Raw genomic sequence first — 22,857 nt, forward strand, 5'->3', positions numbered from 1 at the left:
TAATTGGTAGCACAAGAAATCCAGGAAGAAATCTTTTGAGTGGAAATTGGTTTGCCTTTCACCTCTGAAACTGCAACTAATAACTACGATTATCTACTGGTGGGTGAAACGCTGAAATGACTGTCATAAATACTTTGAATGAACTGTCAGGCATTGATGTTTTACGTGCTACATATAATCCAAAACATTGATGGAAGCCTGCACTGGAGAGAGACTTCTCTGCTGAGGTCAGATAAAAAAAACATTTCCATTTGGCCCAGTAAGTATGCCATGTACAATGTTTTTTGCTATTCAGAAGCACCTGCTATTTTCCCTAAGTGCTCATGCCTTACCTTTTAGGGAAACGCATGACATTCAATGTCAAAGGGTTCAAGAAAATGCCATTCAAATGGATAGTTCAGTCATTTTATTAATTCTCTTTTTAAAAATATATAAAAAGGTACTGATTTTATTTCACACGAAATACTTGGAATATACCTACAAGCCCCTCCTCATAGCCGTTCCAAAATCTTTAATAATACATTATCTATGTATATACAAAATATTTCTGCATACTTTAAAAAAGTTTCTGCACAATTGTTTTAAATATGAAAGGAATATAAAACTGATTTGTTTTTAAAAGTTATTCATTTTCTTGCTAAGACTTTCAATGTATGTACGTACGTACAAAGTATAAGCTAGCATAATACAAGCATTCCAACAATTCACTGTTATATTAAATATGTTTAAGGTAACATATTGCTTGACTTTATAAAAAACAATACATCTTTCTTCTTTCTACTTTTCATGACTTGAAGACAGCGGTACAGTCAAGGATTCAAGATGTCCTCCAAAATTTTCACAGATGATTCATATAGGGTTCTGAAACCAGAAAAATCAGTGAGCAGCTGAATAAGACGTGCAAAAGAAACACCTTTGCCTATTTGCTTTTCAATAAATAGCTACTCCCTTATTTCTTTGAGAAGTTACACACCACTAGTTTAAGGAATTAAAGAAGTTGTTTTATTGGATTACATTTAAGAGGAACAATCTTGCTCAGCATTTCCATTCATCTCTTCGAATGATTATAGATTACAGCAGGGGTAGGCAACCTATGGCACGCGTGCCGAAGGCGGCATGCGAGCTGATTTTCAGTGGCACTCACACTGCCCGGGTCCTGGCCACCGGTCTGGGGGCCTCTGCATTTTAATTTAAATTTTAAATGAAGCTTCTTAAACATTTTTAAAACCTTATTTACTTTACATTCAACAATAGTTTAGTTATATATTATAGGACTTATAGAAAGAGGCCTTCTAAAAATATTAAAATGTATTATTGGCATGCGAAACCTTAAATTAGAGTGAATAAATGAAGACTCGGCATACCACTTCTGAAAGGTTACCGACCCCTGGATTACAGTATAGCTACGGAGGATCAAATCTTTAATTTTAAAATTGACAAAAAAAGTTTTCAATTTGAATAAAAGCCTGAATTTTTCCCCATTTTTACCAGCTTTAAATATGATCTAATTTGTTCTCTACTTTCAAAAAGGTATAAGAACAAGTAGAGTGTCTATTTAAATATTTTTAAAATACTGTATTGGTACTGTTTCTTAATATTTGACCTTCTACATACTTAAATCACTGTTCATTTACTTCTCTGAATATTTGATTTACTGCCCTTTTCTACCTCTGCCATCTTACTATCATATACACAGCATTAATCCTCTGAAGTCCAGTCTTGCCCCTTCCTCATTTCCCTTTTTCTTCACTGCTCTCCACTTCCCTACCACCTCCTCTTCTGGTCACTCATTTTCCCCAATCCCTGCCAATCCACATAATTTCTGCATTCTCCTCTTTCTCCGGTATTTGTTTTCCCTAGTGCTGATCTTCCTGCATCTTTATCCTTGGTACTAACAGCCACCCATCTGTCACTTCAGATGTACTATCCTCAGCAACATTCCCACCCCTGCACACACTGGAATCCTTACACCATCTCAAAAAAGATAACTGCTATCCCCAAGCTTTTAATCTATCACTCTCCATTTTCTTGCATTCCTCATCCAACATTGCCTCTGCAGTTGCACTCTCTCACAGAACTTCTCACACTCACCCAGCCTTAAACTGTCCTCAGAAGACCATAGTCAAGGCATCTGGCTTATCGCCAAACACTAATGCAACATTTATCTTTGTAGATTTGATTTCTTGATGCTTGAATTCATATTGTGACAAACTGTCAGCTTTATTTTCCATGCATCAATTCTCCAATATTTGCAATGTTAGTTATTTGTAAGATTCTAAGGATGCCCTATATTAGCAATGCTAATCACTAACTTAAGTATTGTTCCAGGTGCCCGAAGAGCAAACATACAAGGAACAATTCAGGAATTTTATTTAATATTTTGTTTGGCTTTAGATCGTTAAACGGAGATGTCCCTTCACTGAGAGACTCATCATGCCCTAAGCTAATGGACGTCCAACTATAATAGAACTCAGAATGACTGTAAGGCACCGAAAAGAGGAAAAAACAAGGTAAATTTAAAGTCAATTGTATTAAATGCTCTTTACCTTTACTATTTTGAGTATGCTGCAGAAATTCTACACAAATAGTGAGAAACTATTTGCAAGTTCTCTTTAATTAGCACTTCAATGACAGAGCAATGAAGGGTTTGGAAAGACATCTATATGATAACGTGAGGAAAACGTTAAATGTTTCAGCATAAAAAAGTTAAATAGATTTAATTTCAGTGCCCAGATACTGAAATGCTAATCATACTAAGCAAAGATGATTATATATATTATGAATTATATCATAATATTTCATAGCTTATTTGATTTGTTCAATGCAAACATCCATAATATTCGCTTTTAACTGTCAACTGAAACTGCTGTTTGGTGGTGGAGGAAGCAATGGGAAGGAGGAAGAAAGGGGGAGGAAGTGGAGAAGAGGAACTTGTGCAATGCTCCCTTGTAAAGTCATCCAAACGATGTTATAAGGGAGCGTTGCACAACTTTAAATGAGTATGTTCCCTAATGGAGCAACGACGTAACTTCGAAACAACGTTAAGCGAGGAGTTACTGTAATTCCCAAAGGGCTGACATTTTAAAATAATGTAAACAGATGTAAAAAGTAACAAATTAAGCTTTGAGAAGAGTAAATTTATTATAGTTGATGTTAGCATATATAAATTAGTAAGTTATCTGACCATATAATGAGCTGTGGACTAATTTGCAGACAATTTTGACTACAAGTTTTCCTCTGGCCAAACAGAATGAGAAAGACGTAATAATTAAAAGAAAATTGCTGTTTGCCAAAATAAGGCAGAGGTATATAAAATCATGAGTGGTATGGAGAAAGTGAATAATATAAGAACTAGGGGCCACCAAATGAAATTAATGGGCAGCAGGTTTTAAACAAATAAAAGGAAGTTCTTCACACAGCGTGCAGTCAACCTGTGGAACTCCTTGCTTGAGGAGGTTGTGAAGGCTAGGACTGTAACAGGGTTTAAAAGAGAACTAGATAAATTCATCGAGGTTAAGTCCATTAATGGCTATTAGCCAGGATGGGTAAGGAATGATGCCCCTAGCCTCTATTTGTCAGAGGGTGGAGATGGATGGCAGGAGAGAGATCACTTGATCATTTCCTGTTAGGTTCACTTCCTCTGGAGCACCTGGCATTGGTCACTGTCGGTAGTCAGGATACTGAGCTAGATGGACCTTTGGTCTGACCCAGTATGGCCATTCTTATGTTCTTAAGGCACGCTGCAATCAAAATATAATTGCATTTGAATCATTACAGTACACGAGACTAGTGGTCCATTATCGTCCAGCATCCTTTCTCGGATAGCAGCCAGTACCAAAAGCTTTTAAGGATGGTGCAAGAACCAGCCAATAGATGTGGGCAATTATGGAATATAACCAGCCCATTGGGAAATTTCTTCTTAAAACCCTTTTGCAGTTAGTGGATTATGCCCAGAAGCACGAGTTTGTATATCCTTTCAAATTCTTTAAAAAAAAATCCTATCTAATGAGGTTGTGGATGTTCTTACTATCTTTACCAATATTTAATCTTTTCTTAAACTCTGTTAAGCTCTCAATGATAGCATGTGGTACTTGTCACAGTAGAACTGTTTTGTGAAAAAGTATTTCTTTTTATCACATTTAAATTCTCTGCCTTTGAAATTCATTAAGTGTTCCCTTGTTTGTACATTACCAAAAAAAAAAAAAAGCATAAACAGGACAGTCTCCTTACCACATATAATTTGGTGTACCAGATCATGTCACCCCATCTGTCTCTCTAAATAGTCCTAATCTTTTAATTCTCTTCATATGAAAGTTTTCCCATGCTTCTTATTTATTTAATTTTGGCTTGTTTGTTTTTGGAAAAAACATTACCAGAACTGAAAACAGTATTCTAGTTGAGGATGTGCCACTTATTTGTCATTATTTAATTTTTTCCATTCTGTAATGCATCCTAATGTTTTTACTTTTTCACTGCAGTTGTTCATTCGCAGAGTTGGTGTTCATAGAGCTGTCCAAAGACACCCCAGACCACTTTCCTGCATGTTATAGTTAATTTACAATGCAGCAATGCATGAGTTCTTCACATTATTCCTTTGAATGAGCATTATTTTACATGTATCCATTCTTAATATCATCTATAATCATGTTGCCTATTTATCAAACTTTGTTAGTTTCACTGTAATTCCTCAGTGTTTTCTGCAGTTTTGACTAAATGAATTGCGTAATTTGAAAGTTTTGCCACCTCACTGCTCATTCCCTTTTCCAGATCATTACTAAATTTAACATTGGCGCTAATACAGAACTTTATGGAACCCCAGTGTTAACCACCTTTCAAGCATGATGAAAACTGACCATTTATAGATGTGTGGTAATTCTTCAAAAAGGGCCATTTTTCGGAATTTAATGTAGCCACCCTATACACGACACCCACATATCACTTGAAAGCTTAATTTATGTATGTTTAAATGAGGTATGGTGTGGTACTGTCAAGTGATGCCCTAAGCCTGTAGATGATATGAAACAATGGTACTCAAAATGAGAAAGTGTCATTTTTTGCACAGTTCTAGAATCACTGCAACATGACTAACAAACAGTAAAAACTGTAGTCAATTTCAATATCTTAATGTGGTGTTTATTGGTCAAATCTTCCAAATGCCAATGTATTAAAAGATCTGTATTGGTTTTGCATATGCAAATATTTCTTTTTAAAAAATGAAGCTGTTTAGCATGTGACTAAAATAGCAAATAAGATTTTGCAATATACTAACATGAAATGTTTCACATAGCATATTTTTATTTGTCAAAGTACCTCACAAGTGACCACAGTTTTATGTATTTTCAATTAAAATTTGCTGACCAGATCAGTCTCTCACTGAAAGCTGTAGCAGTAGATTGCATGCCCATAGTTTGTGTTGCATAGTGGCTAAATATACATGTATGTGAATTCCTAATGTCATGCTTCTTTATCTGTAACCTTTTGTACATACAGTGTTGCATCTAGTATGCGTGGTAGAACGTTTTAATTTATAATTGCCTATGCATGCAATACTAGTGTTTGAAATATTTTAGAAACCAGCTTTTTAATTCAGTGACACTTATGCACAGGTCAGTATTATTGTTAGAGATGACACAGCTTAATATTATGAATATGCAAAATGAGAGAGAGAGAGAGAGAGAGAGAGAGAGAGAGAGAAGTGGCCTAAAAAGAAATAATGAATACAAAGTCCACAAACAAGTCCTTGCCTCTGCACTGAAGAGGGATGAAGTGCATGTTATAGCTCTTACCAACCATGTCATCAACAATATGACAAACCCATTTAACCCTGAATCACATCCAGAGGTGCTTATCAACATATCTACTGGACAGCATGTAACATCAGATGTACAAGAGTCTCCACTGAAAACAGCAGATGTTGGTAAAGAACAAATGGGAAGATTTTTGAGAGGTGCACTTGATTATGATGGAACACATAGCTAGATAAGTCCAGTCTAGAAATCTGGTATCAAAACATTTGTTGACATGGCCAAGATGACCACATTTAAATTTGGCAAGGGAGGGACATCACAGCAGTTATCAGTCCAGAAATTGTTTTCCGCAGAGCTCTGTCCTTAGCAAGATACAGAGATGATGTTTCAGTGACAACTGTTATGTCCTGTACCTGTGTCCCTCTTCCATGGTGATGGAACAATGAGAAGAACAGACAAAGCTGAATTAGGGCATCATCTAGAAGCTCAAGTTGAAAGAATCTATGAGCTAAGACCATTCAAAAGAGAAACCATAGTGTACATCAGAGATGTCACGACTGTCATACAAATGATGGCTAGCGCCAAATTCCACACATTCAGTGAACTGACTGCTGAGTACTTAAGACAGGTTCTAAAAGGATTTGACAAAGCTAATTCTGTAATCATAGTCTTTGACAAATATGACGACAACAGCAACTCTGAAAACTGCAAAAAGACAGCATCAGACAGGATCTAAGGTTGGATGCAAGAAATACCAAGTGATTGGTGGGCGCCCTCTGACTCCATGAAAAAAGTTTCTATATGTGGCATCCAACAAGCAGTCACTTGTAAAATTCTTCTGTGAACAAATGGTTCAAAATGCACATAAGAATGGAGGAGCACAGCACAAACACTCCTTCTTGCTGGAAGCTTTTGCAATGGTGAAGTAGCTAAGTCCATTACCAGCAGAGGAGATGAAGAAGTCCAAGACTGGTCTAGTAACACAAGAGAAAATGGACACAAGGATGCTTCTGCATGCTATATGTGCCAATATGGCTTTTGGTCTCTTGGTGAAAAAGGAACTATAGTAATTAGTCACTTGATGCACATGTTTTGGTCCTTGCTGTTCACTACTTTCCAAAAATGGAACACAAACAACATCTAGATTGAAACAGGTACCATTACCAGCACAAATGACAGGCATTGCTTCATATCTGTGCATGCAATTTGTGGCACATTCAATCCTGACTTTTGAAACACACTTCCTGCTGTACATGTATTAATAGGATGGGATTGTGTCATCCCCTATTTGGTATTACAAAAATATCTGTGATTAATGTTGTGAACACAAAGAGCTTACCACTTCAGAGCTTGCTAAATTGGGGGAAGAGTAATGGACAAGCTGCAATGTCTGCAGCAAAGAAGTTGGTAGCAATGCTGTATGACCAGAGTGAGAATGAAAAGGAGACTCTCAGAAATCTGAATTGCTTGTACCTCAATCTATCCATCAAAAAGGATGAGCCACTGGCCAAACTCCCACTGTGTGAGGACAGTTTTGAAATGCATGTCAAAAAAGCATCTTGGCAAGCAAAAGTTTAGATGCTTTCACACATAGGTAAACCAGATATTAGATCACCATTGCGACATGGATAGAAAAATGTGGACGAAGAACTATTTCTGTATTCTTCAAGGGCCCAATGGCACCTGAGCTTCTACGAGACCTTATTTGTGCCTGTACCAGTAGAGGTCACTGCACAATCAACTGTGTCTGTAGTTAGAACAATATTCCTTGCACAGAACTCGTCACATGCCAAGACAATGAATATTTGGTAACCCATGCACTCTCGCTAGAGATCATTATAATGATGTTCACTAGAAATGTCATCAGTGCTATTACATTTCAACGATAACTGTACAAGTTTATCAGATATTGCTTTACCCTTTAGATTGTTATTGTGATGCTCTGAAGTCAAAGAAATTCAATTTTATGTCTCGAAATACAGAGTGTCATTAAACTAACAGAAACAAATTTAAGTATTTCAAAGTGGTCATTTTAACATGTTGATAGTGACATTGTTTATCCTCATTTCTGTGGTAACAGCTGCACATCATACCTCATCTTAAAGTAGACGTAATAAGCTTTCAAATAATCCATAGTGTGCATGTGTGTAGAGAAGGATTAAGTAGACCAAATAGGTGCTGTCTGCTACTCATGCCCATTATTCCTTCTCTTTTTTTGTTTCCATTATAGAACTTTGCCTATTGCCCCAGAACTACAAGAACTAACTACGGAATCTGAGCTTCTATCACACATTTTTTGAAAGTCCACGTAAATTATATCAACTAGTTCTCCTTATTTTGTTGGCATACTGTAAGATTAGTGAGGCACCATTTTCCTTAGCAGAAGCCATATTGGTTTGTCCCTATCATAACAATGATCATTTAGGTATTTTATAATTCTATTACCATCATCATTTCAACCAGCACAAAAAGTAAGGCTTGCTGGTCTGTAATTTCCAGAAACACAGGGCACGTTTTTAAAAGAAAGATACATTTGCTACCGTTCAATTCTCTGGGATAGCAGCAGATTTCAATGAATGATTGCATTCTTTGTTAGTAGCTCAGTTACTTCATTCTTAAGTTCTTTCAAAATTTTAAGGTGTATATGATCAGGTCCTAGTGACTGGTTGTCTTTTTAATGTATCAGATTATTCCAGCACCTTCTCCTTTGACACCTTATTTTCTGACAGTACCTCATCTTTTTACCAGCAAACAGTAGGTCCTTCCCCATGCTCCACATTCTCAGGGATGAAGACTAATACAAAGAAATCGCTTAGCTTCCCTGAAACATACTTTATCCTCTTTGATTGTTCCCTTTATTCCCTCTTCTATGAGTATCTTAAAAATATCTTTTTTTAAAAGCTAGTTGTAGCTGTTTGCTCTTCAAATTCCATTTTAGCATTCCTAATTTCCATTTTACATATTTTCTTCCACAGGCTGTCTTAGGTCTTTTTTACCATCTTTTCCCACCATTAAACCAATGTGCTTTAAAAAAAACCAGAAGACACGAAACAGATGTGCATCAATGCCTCCCTGCTGCAATCACAGGAAACTGGACTGTCCAATTTGCCCACCAATTCCTAATAAAAATTGTTGGAACCATACTACAAATATATGCATGTCATCAACGGCTATAACTTATATTTGTTATCCCGAGAACTCTGAAGAGATTATAATTAGGCAAGGTGGAGATTTTGAATATATTACATTTTATTTCTATCTGAATGCAGTAAATAAGAATATTTTTAGTGTTAATGAAACTATGAACTTTTGTTTCAGACCATATGCAAAGTTAAAATGTAAGTGGTTGTAAAATTAGCATTTTTTACTTTTAACCTGTGAAACAGAAGAGGCTAATTTGGTCTAAAGCCAACCTCCTATAAAGCTGAAATTGCACCAAAAGCAGAATCTAATGACTGTGGTAAGGCACTAAAATAATTTTTTATGACCCTGGATATATTTTTAGCTAGAGATATTCATATTCGCTAATACACACAATGCAGAGAAAACCCCTCAGCTCTAATACTATGAAACAGCAAAGTTACAAAGAATGCTTGCTTTTCTCTGTGCAGTTCTTAGTGAGATTGGACTTCAAATTTAACTTTTACATCTTGTTCTATATACTGTAGAACCCACAATACTCCAATCTGCTTCCTTTTAAAGAACAAAACATGTAAAGAGAATTTCCTAGTTCAGCTCTCCCTTTCAGATGGTAAGTTAGTTCCTTAACTGGGCTCAATAGCCTGCAACATTTTGGCACTATTTTAATCCCTCTATATCAGTGGTTCTCAAACTTTTGTACTGGTGATCCCTTTCACATAGCAAGCCTCTGAGGGTGACCCCCCCCCTTATAAATTACAAACACTTTTTTATATATTTAACACCATTATAAATGCTGGAGGGAAAGCAGGGTTTGAGGTGGAGGCTGACAGCTCATGACCCCCCATGTAATAAGCTTGCGACCCACTCAGGGGTCCCGACCCCAGTTTGAGAACCACTGCTGTATCATATGGATTTCAATAAACTTCTTCACCAGCAAGCACAGAATCTTGCAGCCCTTTTTCAATCAGTGGGTTTTTTCCCCGTACAGCAGATTTACCTTTCAATGCTGCTAGATTCTTCCACGTCAACTTCTCTGCATGTCATCAGCTTCTTTTGAAGGGCATGTGCAATATCCTTAACAAGTGAAGCTTTGTGCTTACCTATTTGAAATATGTTAAAAAAAAAAAAAAGTCTGCATAGTCCTGTGTAGCATCTATATAACAACTTAACAGTTTGTTAAAAACTGGCGACATATTTACTTAGATTTTCATTACACAAGTTAAGTGTATAAATTTGTGCTTGTGAATGCTATTCTATTCCTATAAAACAAGATATGGAGGAGGACTATGTTAGCCTAGCAGATAAAGTTTTTTATTTTTTTAAAAGACCCCACGAAGTTTTAGATCCAATGTCTAATAGCATTCCTTACAACTTTGCATTTTTCTTTTTAACTCTGCATTCCTATAAAAATTACTACTTCTGAATTTCCACAGCTAACTGGAAAAATAATGTAACATTTTAAAATTAAGTTGGACTAAAATCTACTACTGACAAAAGTCTGCATTGGAGACAAAATTAGTTTGACTCACCTTTGATTATAACAACTATGTACGCAGCAGCTGTAAGACTAATAATTCCTTCAATTTCTTCACAGACAATGCATTCCATTAATTCATTTAAAAATGACCTAGAAGAAAATCAAAGGCACATGGGGAAACACGTTCCTTTAAAAACATAAATAGGACTTTTAATTGTCCCCCCCCAACAACGGTAGTTCTCCAAACCGTCACATGGGAAACAATGATCTAGGATCAATCATGAGACTCCAAAACACAGTTTAAGTGTGGAAATCTCAAATGTACTTCTTACAGAAGATTATTAACTGGCTGATCTCTGGAGTTTCACTGCTGATTGCTTCCTCTGAACCTATGTATTCTGTTCAGTGGTGGCTGCTTAGGAATGGAACAAGGGAATTTAGGTGAAATAATTCATATGAGAAGAGGAGCAGCAGTAACCAAAAAATAAAGATTTTTTGGTGTATTCAGAAAAGAAAAAAAAATTCAGACAGAAAAAAGAAAAGTCCTTAAAAGGTAAAAAATACTGGCTCTAAAATAAACTGGAATTGTAACTCATTTAATTGTCTGTCATTTACTGTGGAAGTCAAACAAGTTGATGACGGTGTGAACCAAACTCCAGACAGTGCTCTACAAATCTCAGATATTGGAATGACTCAGAGAAACAGCAGAGGTTGCTTAAGCTCTGGTGGAATGGAACTTTATCAGTGTATCCTGGATCAGATGGATCCAGATACACTATTGTATATAGCAAATTTCTAATAATGCCTAAATAGGTTTTGGACTGTATTTGTATTATCATAGCACCCTGGAGCACTAGTCATGGACTCCATTGTGCTAGGTGCTATACAAACAAAACAAAGGGACAGTTCCTGCCTCCAAAGAGTTTATGATCTAAGTAAAAAATTAGGGAACGAGTGAAGACTCCCTGTTCTGGAACTGCACAGGTAGCTCCACCGCTCTGAGGGTATGTCTACACTACCCGCCAGATCCGTGGGCAGCGATCGATCCAGCACGGGGTGATTTATCGCATCGATCCCCGAGTGCTACTGCAAGAGGTGCAGGCAGAGTCGAGGGGGGAGCAGCAGCAATCGACTCACCGCAGTGAAGACACCGTGGTGAGTAGTCTAAGTACGTCGACTTCAGCTACGTTATTCACGTATGTGAAGTTGCGTAACTTAGATCGACACCCTCCCCCAGTGTAAACCAGGCCTGAGTTGCAGAAGGGAGTTCATTTCCTTTCTTAGTAATATCTTGTGAGAGGGATCCCTGGAAAGAGACAGGGAAAGAGGGTAGGGAATGAATGGAACTGGATGGTGTATCCCTATAACCTTGGACCACTTGGTCCTGGAAATCTGGTTCCAGGCTCTCTGAAAACAAGACGGTTCCCAAAACAGGGTGGGGCAGACCTCAGACTCTTGACCGTACCCTCAAACCTCCTGATGCGGGATATATGGTTTTCCTCCTCTGGAACCTCTGCCTCTTCCTTGGAGGATCTTTGCTGGCCATAATAGGATTAGAGGGATTGACTATGTCTCGGATAATTCTGAGGCCTGTATTGTGTCTCTTCCAGAACCTAAGATGGCTTGAGTCCTTTAACAGGTGCACGGTTTCATTATTATGCTTAATTAAGAGGTCAGAGTAACTGAACGTGGTCATTTAGACCTCCTTTGGTATCCCTGAGGACTGCAACCAAGCAACCTGCATGATTGCGGAGTCAGAGGCTTCAATGAGAGGTCCATGCAACCAGATGCCACTCTAACACCAGGGACTTAGGTTCCTGCAGCAGCACAGAGAGGAACTTTGTCCTGGGGTGTTCACTTGAGTACTCCCTGCTGCTTAGACATCTCTTGGACAGCAGTTATGACCAAGGATCCAGGCACTAGATGGTTATAAAATTATTCAACCTCCTTAGAGATGACTGATAGCACCTATATCTGTACCGAAGAGTCACTCTGAGGTGGGCACCACTGAAGCTCCAGGACTCAATGTTGAGAAAGGTCCCACTTCTTGACTATGGAGGTGGGCATCACTGAAACTGAGCTTTGCCATAGGTATCTACCAGGACCAATGAACACAGACTGTCTAGACATTTGCAAGACTTCTCATGCACTATTCTCCACTAGAATGTCCAAGGTGTGTGGCATTCACTGGAGAAGTTTCTAGTTTTCTGGCTGGGTCAGAACAGCTGGGTGGACAGCCTCATCAGGAGAAGAGCACAAAAAGCACTTGAGAAATAAGGCTGGATCTCTGACTCCTGCATATTTTCCTGTTCAAATTCCTGGTCCTGAAGGTATGATTGTATGCTGGATCACTTGGCTTTCCTGGGGGTCTATGGAAGAAGGAGACCTGAGTTTAGAAATAGGATCAATGGATAGAACCCTTCTGTTGAGATGCACTCCCAAAATAGCCATATGTGCATGGGATAGGGGAATGGTTTTGCAGGCCATGGAGAATACTATGAGGGATGTTCCTACCAAGAATTCAAATGCCCTCTCTTGTAGAAGTGTCCCCTGGACTCCCCGTCTAAATAGCTCAGTTCATAAGGCAGTGAGTGAGGCAAATACATAGGTGACACCTTCCTAGTCACTTCAGATGATGGAGGAGGAAAAGAAATACAACTCCTCCACAGGAGCAGGTCCTGGAGCATCCTCTACTGACACAGAGGATGGTGTACTCGGGTCCAGGACAATAGTTTCCTAGTACATGCCAGCAACAGACTCTGGCAGCTCAGATGCCATTAAGCTTCCTTGAAACATGAACATTGGTTCTGAGGTGGTTTCATCTGTGTCTGGAATTATGAATGGTATTGCAGAGGAAGGTGCAAGATACTTCAGTGTCTGTACCAGAAGATTTGGTACTAGGGCTGGGAGCTCAGAAGCTTGCACCAGGTTCTTTGGAGTTGGCTCAGGAAGCTCTGAAGAAGTTTTGGTTCTGAGTGCTTCAGGATGGGTGCTTGGCTACCATCAATACTGGTCAAAAGAAGGATGGCTTCTTCAAGAGGTTACTCTTCAGTACAGAGGCATCAGTGGGATCCAATGTGGGACTTAAACTGCCTCTAAACTTAGATCTATTGTGTGCTGGAGAGAGAGATCTGAGTCTCCAGATACCATGGACGGTATGCTCCTTCCTTCGTCTCTCCTCAGAGGATTGATCTGAGGAATGTAGGGAAGCTCTGGCTGACTCCATAGTCAAGGACTGGAACCTTTCTCAAGGCTGAGTCCTGGAGCTCAAGATAGACCCTGGTTTACCGGAGTGCTCTGAGACTGTCTGGTCCGGCTTGGCTCCCTTCTCCCTCTCAAGAATGGATGATGCTCTCATAGATCTCTCTATCAGGAAAAGTTTGAGGTGAGATTCCCTTGTTTTTGGGTCCTTTTCAAAAAGAAGGAGCACACAGAGCACTTTTGTGGTGTATGTGCTTCACTGAGGCAGAAGAGGCACTTAGAGTGTCACTGATGGGAACAGCTGTCTCACAGGAGAGACAGAGTTTGAATCCCAGAAGCTTTGATTCCACCATGTGCAGGGGCATCTGGTGCCAAGGCACCCCAGACTTGAAGACTTTTCCCTTTTTCGCCAACAGACTAAAACGATATAAATCTAACTAACAAACTAGAGATAACAAAATCATGCAGTGGGCAGAGATGTGGTTTTCAGTTTCCTCTTACCCCCTGTGGTTGCAAGACAGAAGGGAGATTGTGGTTGCCCTGCCCTTTGGACTCTTGAGCTATGGAGCACTGGAAGGTGTACAGAGCATGGCATGGTCCCTGACACTGCTATTCAAAAAGATTCTGATCTGGGGTGCATGCAGAGCAGAATTGGAATACATGTGGCTAATCACTTGAAGAAAAATAAGTTATGAACAAATTTTAAAAGGATGATTAAAATGAAAATTGAAATTCAGCTGTAACTGCAGCAGACTCAACTAACCTCCACTAAAATAATGATAGAAGACATAACAAGCATTCCAATTTAGGTCCTACAGAAAAGTCACTTGGGAAAGCTGCAGAATGCACACCAAGCTCTCTTTCAGAGCATACTTAACACTTACTATAGTAACAACTAAATAATTGCTTTATGCCATTTGCATAGTGCCAGTGTGTATTTTACAGTTGAGTTTTAGCATGCATGTTGTTAGTTCCAGGTTATATGATTGGTGTTATTTCTGGTAAAGACTTTGGTTTGATCTAAACCCTTCCACATAGGAAGGGCTAGGATTTATAAATACCTTTTGAAATAAGTATGTTTTGAAGAGTGATTATGAGGAAAGGAATTATTAGAATGAATAGTCATGTGATTCTAATACAAGGACAACAGAAAAAGCAAAAAACTAACAATCAACGTAACAAAAAAGTAAAGGATTATGGGATATTACATGGAAATGTAGTAGGTGATGTAGGTATTCACTGGCTAATTCCACAAACTTGAATTTAAGAATTAAAAGCTTGTTTGGTAACTTACTGGTTTCACATTAATAAACCTTATGGAAACTAACAGACAAAGATTACCTGACCACATTTATTGACTTAATTATCATTGCCATTAAACTGCCTGAAAGTGGAGGAAGGTCTGCAATGGACTCTGGTGGTGCAAGTTCTTCTGCATTTGAAGCCTAAAAAGAAGACAGCTCAAATTCAAAATAAATACAGAAGCACACAGAAAATAATTAAGAAAAACAGGATTTCAGTAGCTACATTAACTGAATGCATGTTTAAGTTATAGGGAGAAACATTTAAATGTATTTTTCTAGTTCATTTCAGAAAAGTACTTGACAGTTTAACTCAGTAGTGTCAAAATAAACAAAGCAAAGTTTGATTGGAAAGATTAAAACTTGTAACCAGATATTTGGCATTTACATTAAAGGAAGTAACTAATATCATACATAGATGATCTTTAGCAAAAATACCATTTAAACTATATTGTTAATTAATATTTATAAAGGTGGCAGCTCACCCACAGGGAAGATATTACATATACTTACAGAGGGGAAATTTTTATGTATTAGATCAGTGGATCTCAAACTTTTTACTAAGGCGACCCACCAATCGCATTTGGTCTCTTTTGGGGACCCACTATTACACCCTTAATCCACCCCCTTGCCTCTCTCAGCCTGGTGCAACCCTCTCTCTCTTCCCCTTCTCAGCTCTTCAGTCATCTGTTCTCCCCTTCTTAGTCCAAGCCTGCTCAGCTCCCCCAGTCCTCGTGCTCTTGCTCTCCCAGTCCTACCCCCTCTTGCAGCCCTAGTTGCTCCCCCTCTCCGCTCATGGCCAGGCCTATGATCGCTATCAGGCTACTGACGGTCTGCTTACTGCAGCCCAGATCCTGCTTCCCATGCTGCTGCCTGCTACCCACAGGAAGTAAAAGTAGGTAGGCAGCAGCAGAGGCAGCAGCAGCACAGAGGCAGCCTGTACATGCATTGAAGGTGCTTCCACCATGGTGCTGCCACCCAGAATCCACTTCCTATGCTGCTGCCTGCTGCTCAGGGTAAGCGAGGGCATGGTGGGTGTGGGGGGGAACACACAACAGTCCTAGACCCTTCCCAGACCGCACTAGTGGGTTGGGACCCACCATGTAGGGAACAAGAACATTAGATAATAAACAGTTTTTATAACCAAGGATACGGTGATTTCCTCGTTTGCTGCATGAGCTCTTATTGGTGTCAAGTTTTGAGTAACAATAAGACTTTAAAAAAAAAAAACAAGTTTGACTAAATAGCAGCATAGCCTGAAACAAAGATGTTTTCTCCCATTAGTTTTGTGAAAACAACTCTATAAATGATTGACTTCTTTCAATCATTCAAAATATTTTGGATAGTGGAATTGCCTACTAATGTGGTGCGCTGAAGCATTTTGCAGTCCTGGAAAGTGCAGCACTGTAAGGGAAACTCGAATACTCTCCTGGCATAGAGGAGACAATCGGGTTCCCCATAGTCTATAAAACATAGCTATCAAATTGACAGTCACAATTTGTATGGTCAGTCCTTGAATCATTGGTAGAAATGCTGTACAGGTGTAAAAAATTGCCCTACACTCTAGTAAGTATGCATTCGAGTTTCCTGACAGATCCATAGACTGCAGGCCTGAAGGTGGTAGAGGTCAGCTTCCCCCAAGTAGGGAGGCATCTGTAAATAAAGGCCTTGGTGGGAAGAGGTAGGAAGACTAGTACTCCTTTTCACACCTGATCTGGATGAGAGGACTTCAGAGGGGACCTGCACTATCATATCTACGTGGTGTCTGTTTGGAAGGTATACAACTTCAGCCACCATAGTATGCAACAAAAGCGAAGTCTCAAATGGTGCATGATGTGTGCAGAAAGCCTTGTGACCGATCAGACAGAGGCAAGCTCTCACAGTAGCGTATGCATGAATCTGCAACTAGTTGATGAGGACTACCATGATGTCAAACATGTCCTTAGGCAGATAGGCCCTCGCTGTCATGGAGTTCAATTCTGCCCCTATTCAAGTCTATTCTCTATATTGGTACCCAAGGAAGGCATCTCTCTGTTGATTTTTAGGCCCAGTGCAACAAAGTTAAGAATTTGATTAATGGAGTCTTCTAGTTGCTGTGGTAAGCAAACAGCCAAGTACACCATGAGTATAGAGGTGCCAGAAGACAGCACTTGCAACCATTTTGGAGGTTGGTGCAGCGTATGGTGTCTGCCAGATGTTCTTTGCTGGAGCCAATAAAGCTTCATTCACTGGTAATGCCAGACTTGGGAGCATGAAGTATATTTAGGAGCGCAAGAGCTGTTCTGTACCACCTCCACAGGAGTCTTCAGTGAATCCACTATGCAGCAGAGCAAATCCTGGGAGCTTTTGTAATCATCTGGCTGAGAGGGTGTTGTAGGAACCACTGCCTTGTCCAGAGATAATGAGATAGCAGTTGGCATGGTCTGCTCTACCATGGAAAGATGCTTTTCCTCTGATATCTCTTAACATGTTGAACTGCAACCTGAGACAGCCAAGCTCTTGAAAACCCTTTTTTGGGGGGGGCATAAGAGGATAATTACCAAAGCTTTTTATTAAGCCTACAAAAATGCCAATTTTATCACTGCATAACGCCTCCTTCAACAGGTCAGGATCTCTCACTTTCCTTTGATGTACAGTCAATGGAGGGTCAGATTAACCAAGGAAGGGCACTACTGTACAATTCAAGCTTGACCACTGCTAGCCCTCTTTTGAATTGCTTTGGTTTAAAGGTTGAACTTTTAGTATAATAAACTAAAAAAAACCAGATTATTTAAACTCTTTACCTTTCGCAGTGTGTGACTTATCTCGACCACTACTGCAGCTAGGAGAGTAGAGAGTACACCATGGTGAACTGTTGGACAAGATGAACACCAGCACTGGACTGTGTGTATAAATTCTCCAAGAGGCATTTGAATAGAATGAATCAACTAAATAAATAAATGAAAATATAGATCAGTTACAGTATTTCCACTTCGGGAACATTTTAGTGCAATTAAAAGCCTTCAGTCAGGGATTCTCAAACTTTCATAGAGTTGACTACATCTTAATAGAGTGTCTCAGGAACTACTGTGTCTCTCCCATTTGCTATCACATAACACCTCCACAACAATTGCTTACCTAGAAAACTAATGTTAGGAAAATATTTAATGTAGTTTAGCTGTCTTTTGGTGCAATTTAGCAACTCAGAATAAGGAAGAGAACTAGCATTACGAGAGCAGTTACGTCTCTGTGAATATATCCTTTAGGGCCTAGTCAAAGGGTTGAAAAGCACAAGGAAAATCCCCCAAGGGCATTAAAGGCAAAGGCTTGGACCCTAAGGCTATGTCTACATTTGAGCTGGGAGATACTATTCCCAGCTCATGTAGACATACCTACACTAGCTCTGCTCAAGCTGGCATGCTAAAAATAACATTGTAGCTAGGGTAGCATGGACAGCAACTTAGGCTAGATGCCCGAGTATGTACCCACCCAGACTTCCTGGATATGTACCTGAGTGGCTAACCCAAATTCCTGCCTATGCCATTCTATGCTGCTATTTTTAGCTTACTAGCTTGAGTACAGCTAGTGCAGGTGTCTACACATGAGCTGGGAATCACACCTCCCAGCTCAAATGCAGACAAAGGATTACTTGAAAGGATCCAAGACTTCCTGGCACTGATCTACTGAGCTCAGCACTAGGAAGATAACATTGTCCAGACCCTGCTATAAGCATATAAATTTCCTTTTCTTGAAGTAAAGTAGGTTCTGGAGGACTTTGACACCACTCCTTTGGGCAAGAGAGAACAGTTGTAAGCCATATAGCTGTGAAAAAGAGACAAATAGCCTAGAGAAGGAGGAACTAGCATAAAAATGCGTGATCCAGTTTGGCAAAACTAATATCACAAATGCTTGATTCTTTTTTATGTTAGTATTTCCACTGAGCAGGACCAGCAGTGGGGAAAATCCTATTGATGACAAGGCTTAGAGCAGAGGACACAAATGGCATAATGTCAAATCAATTATTAAACTAAGAGGATAATAAAGTATTTTTGTGCCAATAAACCCAATGTGTCCAACTCACACCTGAGTAAAAGTCAAAGTCAGTGTTTATAGTTAACTTTACAATCACATAGTTTTGTGTGCAGGTATGTAATAGGATGATAAATACCTGAAGCCCTTCTTCCCGCTGTTTTCTGAGTCTGCGTGCCACACTTTCTAAAATTTTCTGGAACAGAGCCTGAACAGCATGGAGAAATGTTGCCAATTCTTCATCCGTATCAATGTTTTGAGTCAAAGAAGCTTCAATAATCTCTTTTAGAACACAAAGTAATGTAGGAATACAAAAGCAGCCTCTTTCTAGAGAAACAAATATCATATTAGATATTTTAAAAACTACAGATTTTTAACTAGATTGATATTCTTTAGCTCAGGGATTAAATTCTCACAGTATTTCCCAGAGCCTCGCAGCCTACCCCTCAACATACTATTAAAACTCCAGGGGGGTTGAAAAATATTTATCAGAGCTCCACTCTGGACATCTCTGGCTAAATTTAAGCCCTGCTTTAGCTACAAGCTTAGAATGAAATTCATTTACACTATATAAATGGCTGTAATTTACTAGTGTAGATTATTTTATATTTAGCTAATTAACATCTGTTTAGATTTCTTACTGATTTCACTGTTTTAATTACTGTATCAGTTCTTTTAGATAGCTTAAATGTTTGGCAAATTTAATTTTTAAGATGTAAAACAACATCATGACGTTTTGTATATAGTGTCTTTTGTACACTAATTTTAAGGTAACAGCTAAATTGCAAAGCCATGCAGGGACACATTGAAAACGTTCAATTGTTTTCAAACAAACATGCCTATGGACTTGTTCTCTCTCCCACAGTAAAATAGCTCTTTTTCACATTGAGAGCTGCTACTTTGCTTTCATAAAGAATTGAAGTTGAATTAATAAAAATATATTTTAATAAAAGGAAACTATGTAGTAGAAGAAAAGAAAGTGGGTTTCAGAGGAGTTCTTGGGACTTTAGGGACGCTCTTTTGTTTTATAACAGCATTTGTAAAATTCACCCTACATATTGTAAAAAGTTGTATTCAAAACATCCAAAGGAAAGATCAAGTCAGAGGAAGCAGACTATGGCGCTTCCTTCCTCTATTTAAATGGGAGTTCAAACAAAATCCTGTATCACTGAAGAAATGTAAGAGACCAGTTAGTTTATTGAGTTGTATCAGGAATATTAGCCTGGTCACTTCAGTTAGTCTTGTTTTCCGTTTTTCACCAAGCACAACACCAAGCACAACTCTGCTGCATTTCCAGCACAGCAGAGTAATATTTATTTCTATATTATATGTGAGAGGGGCTGGAAACATTACACACACTGCCTGAAAAATCCATTTCTTCACTACTCAGTGGGAAGTTTTCAGTGATGAGGATTGGGGCCTAACCTATAAATTCCTTCAGAAATTAAGCTTTCACTTAGTCCTTATTATGGAGATAACTCCAAATGCAAACTGAATACTAGATATGACAGAGTTATCTCCTGGAGCCTAGAGATAGACAACTCCAATGACAGTTTGATCAAGCTGTGGCGGCAGTGTAAATAAGTCAAAATCACTACGGCTATTCAGAAACTTGTGAACAGCAGAGAAAAACGGTTACCTACATTTCGTAACTGTTGTTCTTCAAGATACGTTGCTCATGTCCATTCCATTCTAAGTGTGTACACGCTCATGTGCACAGTTGTCGGAGACTTTTGCCTTAGTGGTATCCATCGGGCCAGCTGTAGCGCCATCTGGAGTGCCATGCTCATGCGGCAGGATATCAGCCGTCACTGGCCCTATGCCCTCTCGGTTCCTTCTTGCCGGCAACTCCAACAGAAGGGTAGGAGGATGAATAATGGAATGGACATGAGCAACACATCTTGAAGAACAGTAGTTACGAAAGGCAGGTAACCATTTTTGATTCTTCGAGTGCTTGCTCATGTCGATTCCATTCTAGGTGACTCACAAGCAGTATCTATGGAGGTGGGCTCAGAGTTCACTGCTTGGCAGCTTGCAATACTGCTCTACCAAAGCCAGCATCGTCCTGGGCCTGCTGGGTAAGTGCATAGTGGGACATGAAGGTAAGGACCAATGACCAGGTGGCCGCCCTAAAGATGTCCTGAGTAGGCACATGGGCCAAAAAAGCTGCCGAACAGGTCTGCACCTCTGTAGATTAGGCAGTGACGATTGCCGGGGCAGCACCTTTGCTTGATCATAGCAGAAGTGAATGCAGGCAGTGATCCAGGACGAAATTCTCTGAGCAGAAACAGGATAACCTTTCATTCTGTCTGCCACAGCGAAGAATAATTGCGTCAACTTACGGAATGGCTTGGTCCTGTCAATGTAGAAGGCCAGAGCCCGCACGATGTCCAGGGCATATAGCCTGCGCTCCTCCTCCGACTTATGCAGCTTCAGAAAGAAGACTGGTAAGTAAATATTTTGGCTCTAATGAAACTGAGAGACTACCTTAGGAAGGAAGCCCAGGTGCGGTCTTAGCCTTGTCCTTGTAGAAGACCGTGTAAGGCAATTCCGAGGTGAGCACCCAAATCTTGGATATCCGGCAGGCTGATGTCACCACGACCAGGAACACAACCTTCCAAGGCCAGGTAGGTCGTGCTGGGAGAGGGCTTTCTACTGTCCAACAGAATTCACTGGACCTCTGACAAGCACTGCCGTTTTCTTGTGTGTTTAGCCATGCAGCAGCCAAGACATCAGATGTAGCGCTGCCAGGTTTGGGTGCAGGAGACTGCCGTGGTTCTGGGATAACAGGTCCGCCCTGAATGGCATCTGGAATGGGGTCGCCACCGAGAGATCCAGCAGAATGCTGAATTAGTGCTGGTGTAGCCTTGCCGGCGCTACGAGGATGACCTTCGCTCTGTCCTCCTTGATCTTCATGACAACTCTGGCAGCAATGGCACCAGAGAGAAGGCATACATCAGAGCCCCCGACCATGGGAGCAGGAGGCCTCCGACCGGGATTCCCCCTGTCTCTGCCCTGGAATGAGCAGAAGACGTGGCATTTTCTGTTCTGCCTGGATGCGAGTAGGTCCACCTGGGGAGTTCCGCACCTGTGGAAGATAGAACTGATCACCTCCAGGTGAAGGGATCAATTGTGGCAAGATAAGAATATCCTGTCCAAGCATTCCTGGCCCCTGGGAGTGAGCGGCCACAAGATGGATTACTGCAGACAGAAATCCCAGAGCCGGAGTACTTCCTGGAAGAGGGCAGATGACCTGGCTCCCCCTTGTCTGTTAATATAGAAGACAGTGGCCATGTTGTCCATTAGGACCTGAATCACCCTGCCTTGTATGCGAGTCTGAAAGGCTTGGCAGACTAGGTGAACAGCCCTGAGTTCCCTGACACTGATGTGCAGGGACTGATCATGACTGGACCAACAACCTTGAGTACTGAGATTGCCCAGCTGGGCATCCCAGCCTGGGTCCGAAGTGTCGGAGACAGGAGTCACAGACGAGACCAGGGCTGCGAAAGGGACTCCCCTCCAGCTCCGATGTGAGATCTTGCCACCAGGTAAGGGACGACAGTACACTGTGCAGAATTCTGATCACCCAGTCCATACTGTGCCGGTTGGGGACATAGACCGACACCAGCCACACCTGTAGGGGCCGGAGGCAGAGTTGCATGTGCCGGACCACGTAAGCGCATGCTGCCACGTGACTCAACAGTCTAAGGCATGTGTGGGCAGCGGTGAGTGTATGGGCATGCAGAGATGAGATGAGGTCCACTATGGCTTGGAACCAAGTCTTGGGGAGGAAGGCTCTGGCTCAAGTGGAGTTGAGTACCACACCAATGAATTCTATACGTTGCACTAGAGTGAGGGTTGACTTTTTGTCATTTATTATTAGGCCCAGGTCGTGGCAAGTGGAACAGATCGAGATGCCTCTGGTTCCTTATCAACCAGTCGTCGAGGTATGGGTAGATTTGGACCCCCACCCCAACATCGC

General features: G+C 40.3%; 1 protein-coding gene across 2 annotated transcripts in view; it reads right to left on the reverse strand.

The window, feature by feature from the left end:
- Positions 1 to 391: 391 nt before the first annotated feature.
- Positions 392 to 22,857, reverse strand: part of NCAPG2 (non-SMC condensin II complex subunit G2) — a 116,113-nt gene continuing 93,647 nt past the window's right edge. For both annotated transcript variants that reach the window (XM_034760013.1, XM_034760014.1), the window contains 6 exons: positions 19,015 to 19,202; positions 17,651 to 17,794; positions 14,908 to 15,011; positions 10,418 to 10,515; positions 9,886 to 9,988; positions 392 to 861 (listed from right to left, as the gene is read on the reverse strand). In XM_034760013.1, coding sequence (XP_034615904.1) covers positions 810 to 861; positions 9,886 to 9,988; positions 10,418 to 10,515; positions 14,908 to 15,011; positions 17,651 to 17,794; positions 19,015 to 19,202 — 689 coding nt within the window. In that variant the 3' untranslated portion in view covers positions 392 to 809. The remainder of the gene's footprint in view (positions 862 to 9,885; positions 9,989 to 10,417; positions 10,516 to 14,907; positions 15,012 to 17,650; positions 17,795 to 19,014; positions 19,203 to 22,857) is intronic.

Source organism: Trachemys scripta, chromosome 2 (genome assembly GCF_013100865.1).
Source record: "Trachemys scripta elegans isolate TJP31775 chromosome 2, CAS_Tse_1.0, whole genome shotgun sequence".
Lineage (NCBI taxonomy): Eukaryota > Metazoa > Chordata > Testudines > Emydidae > Trachemys > Trachemys scripta.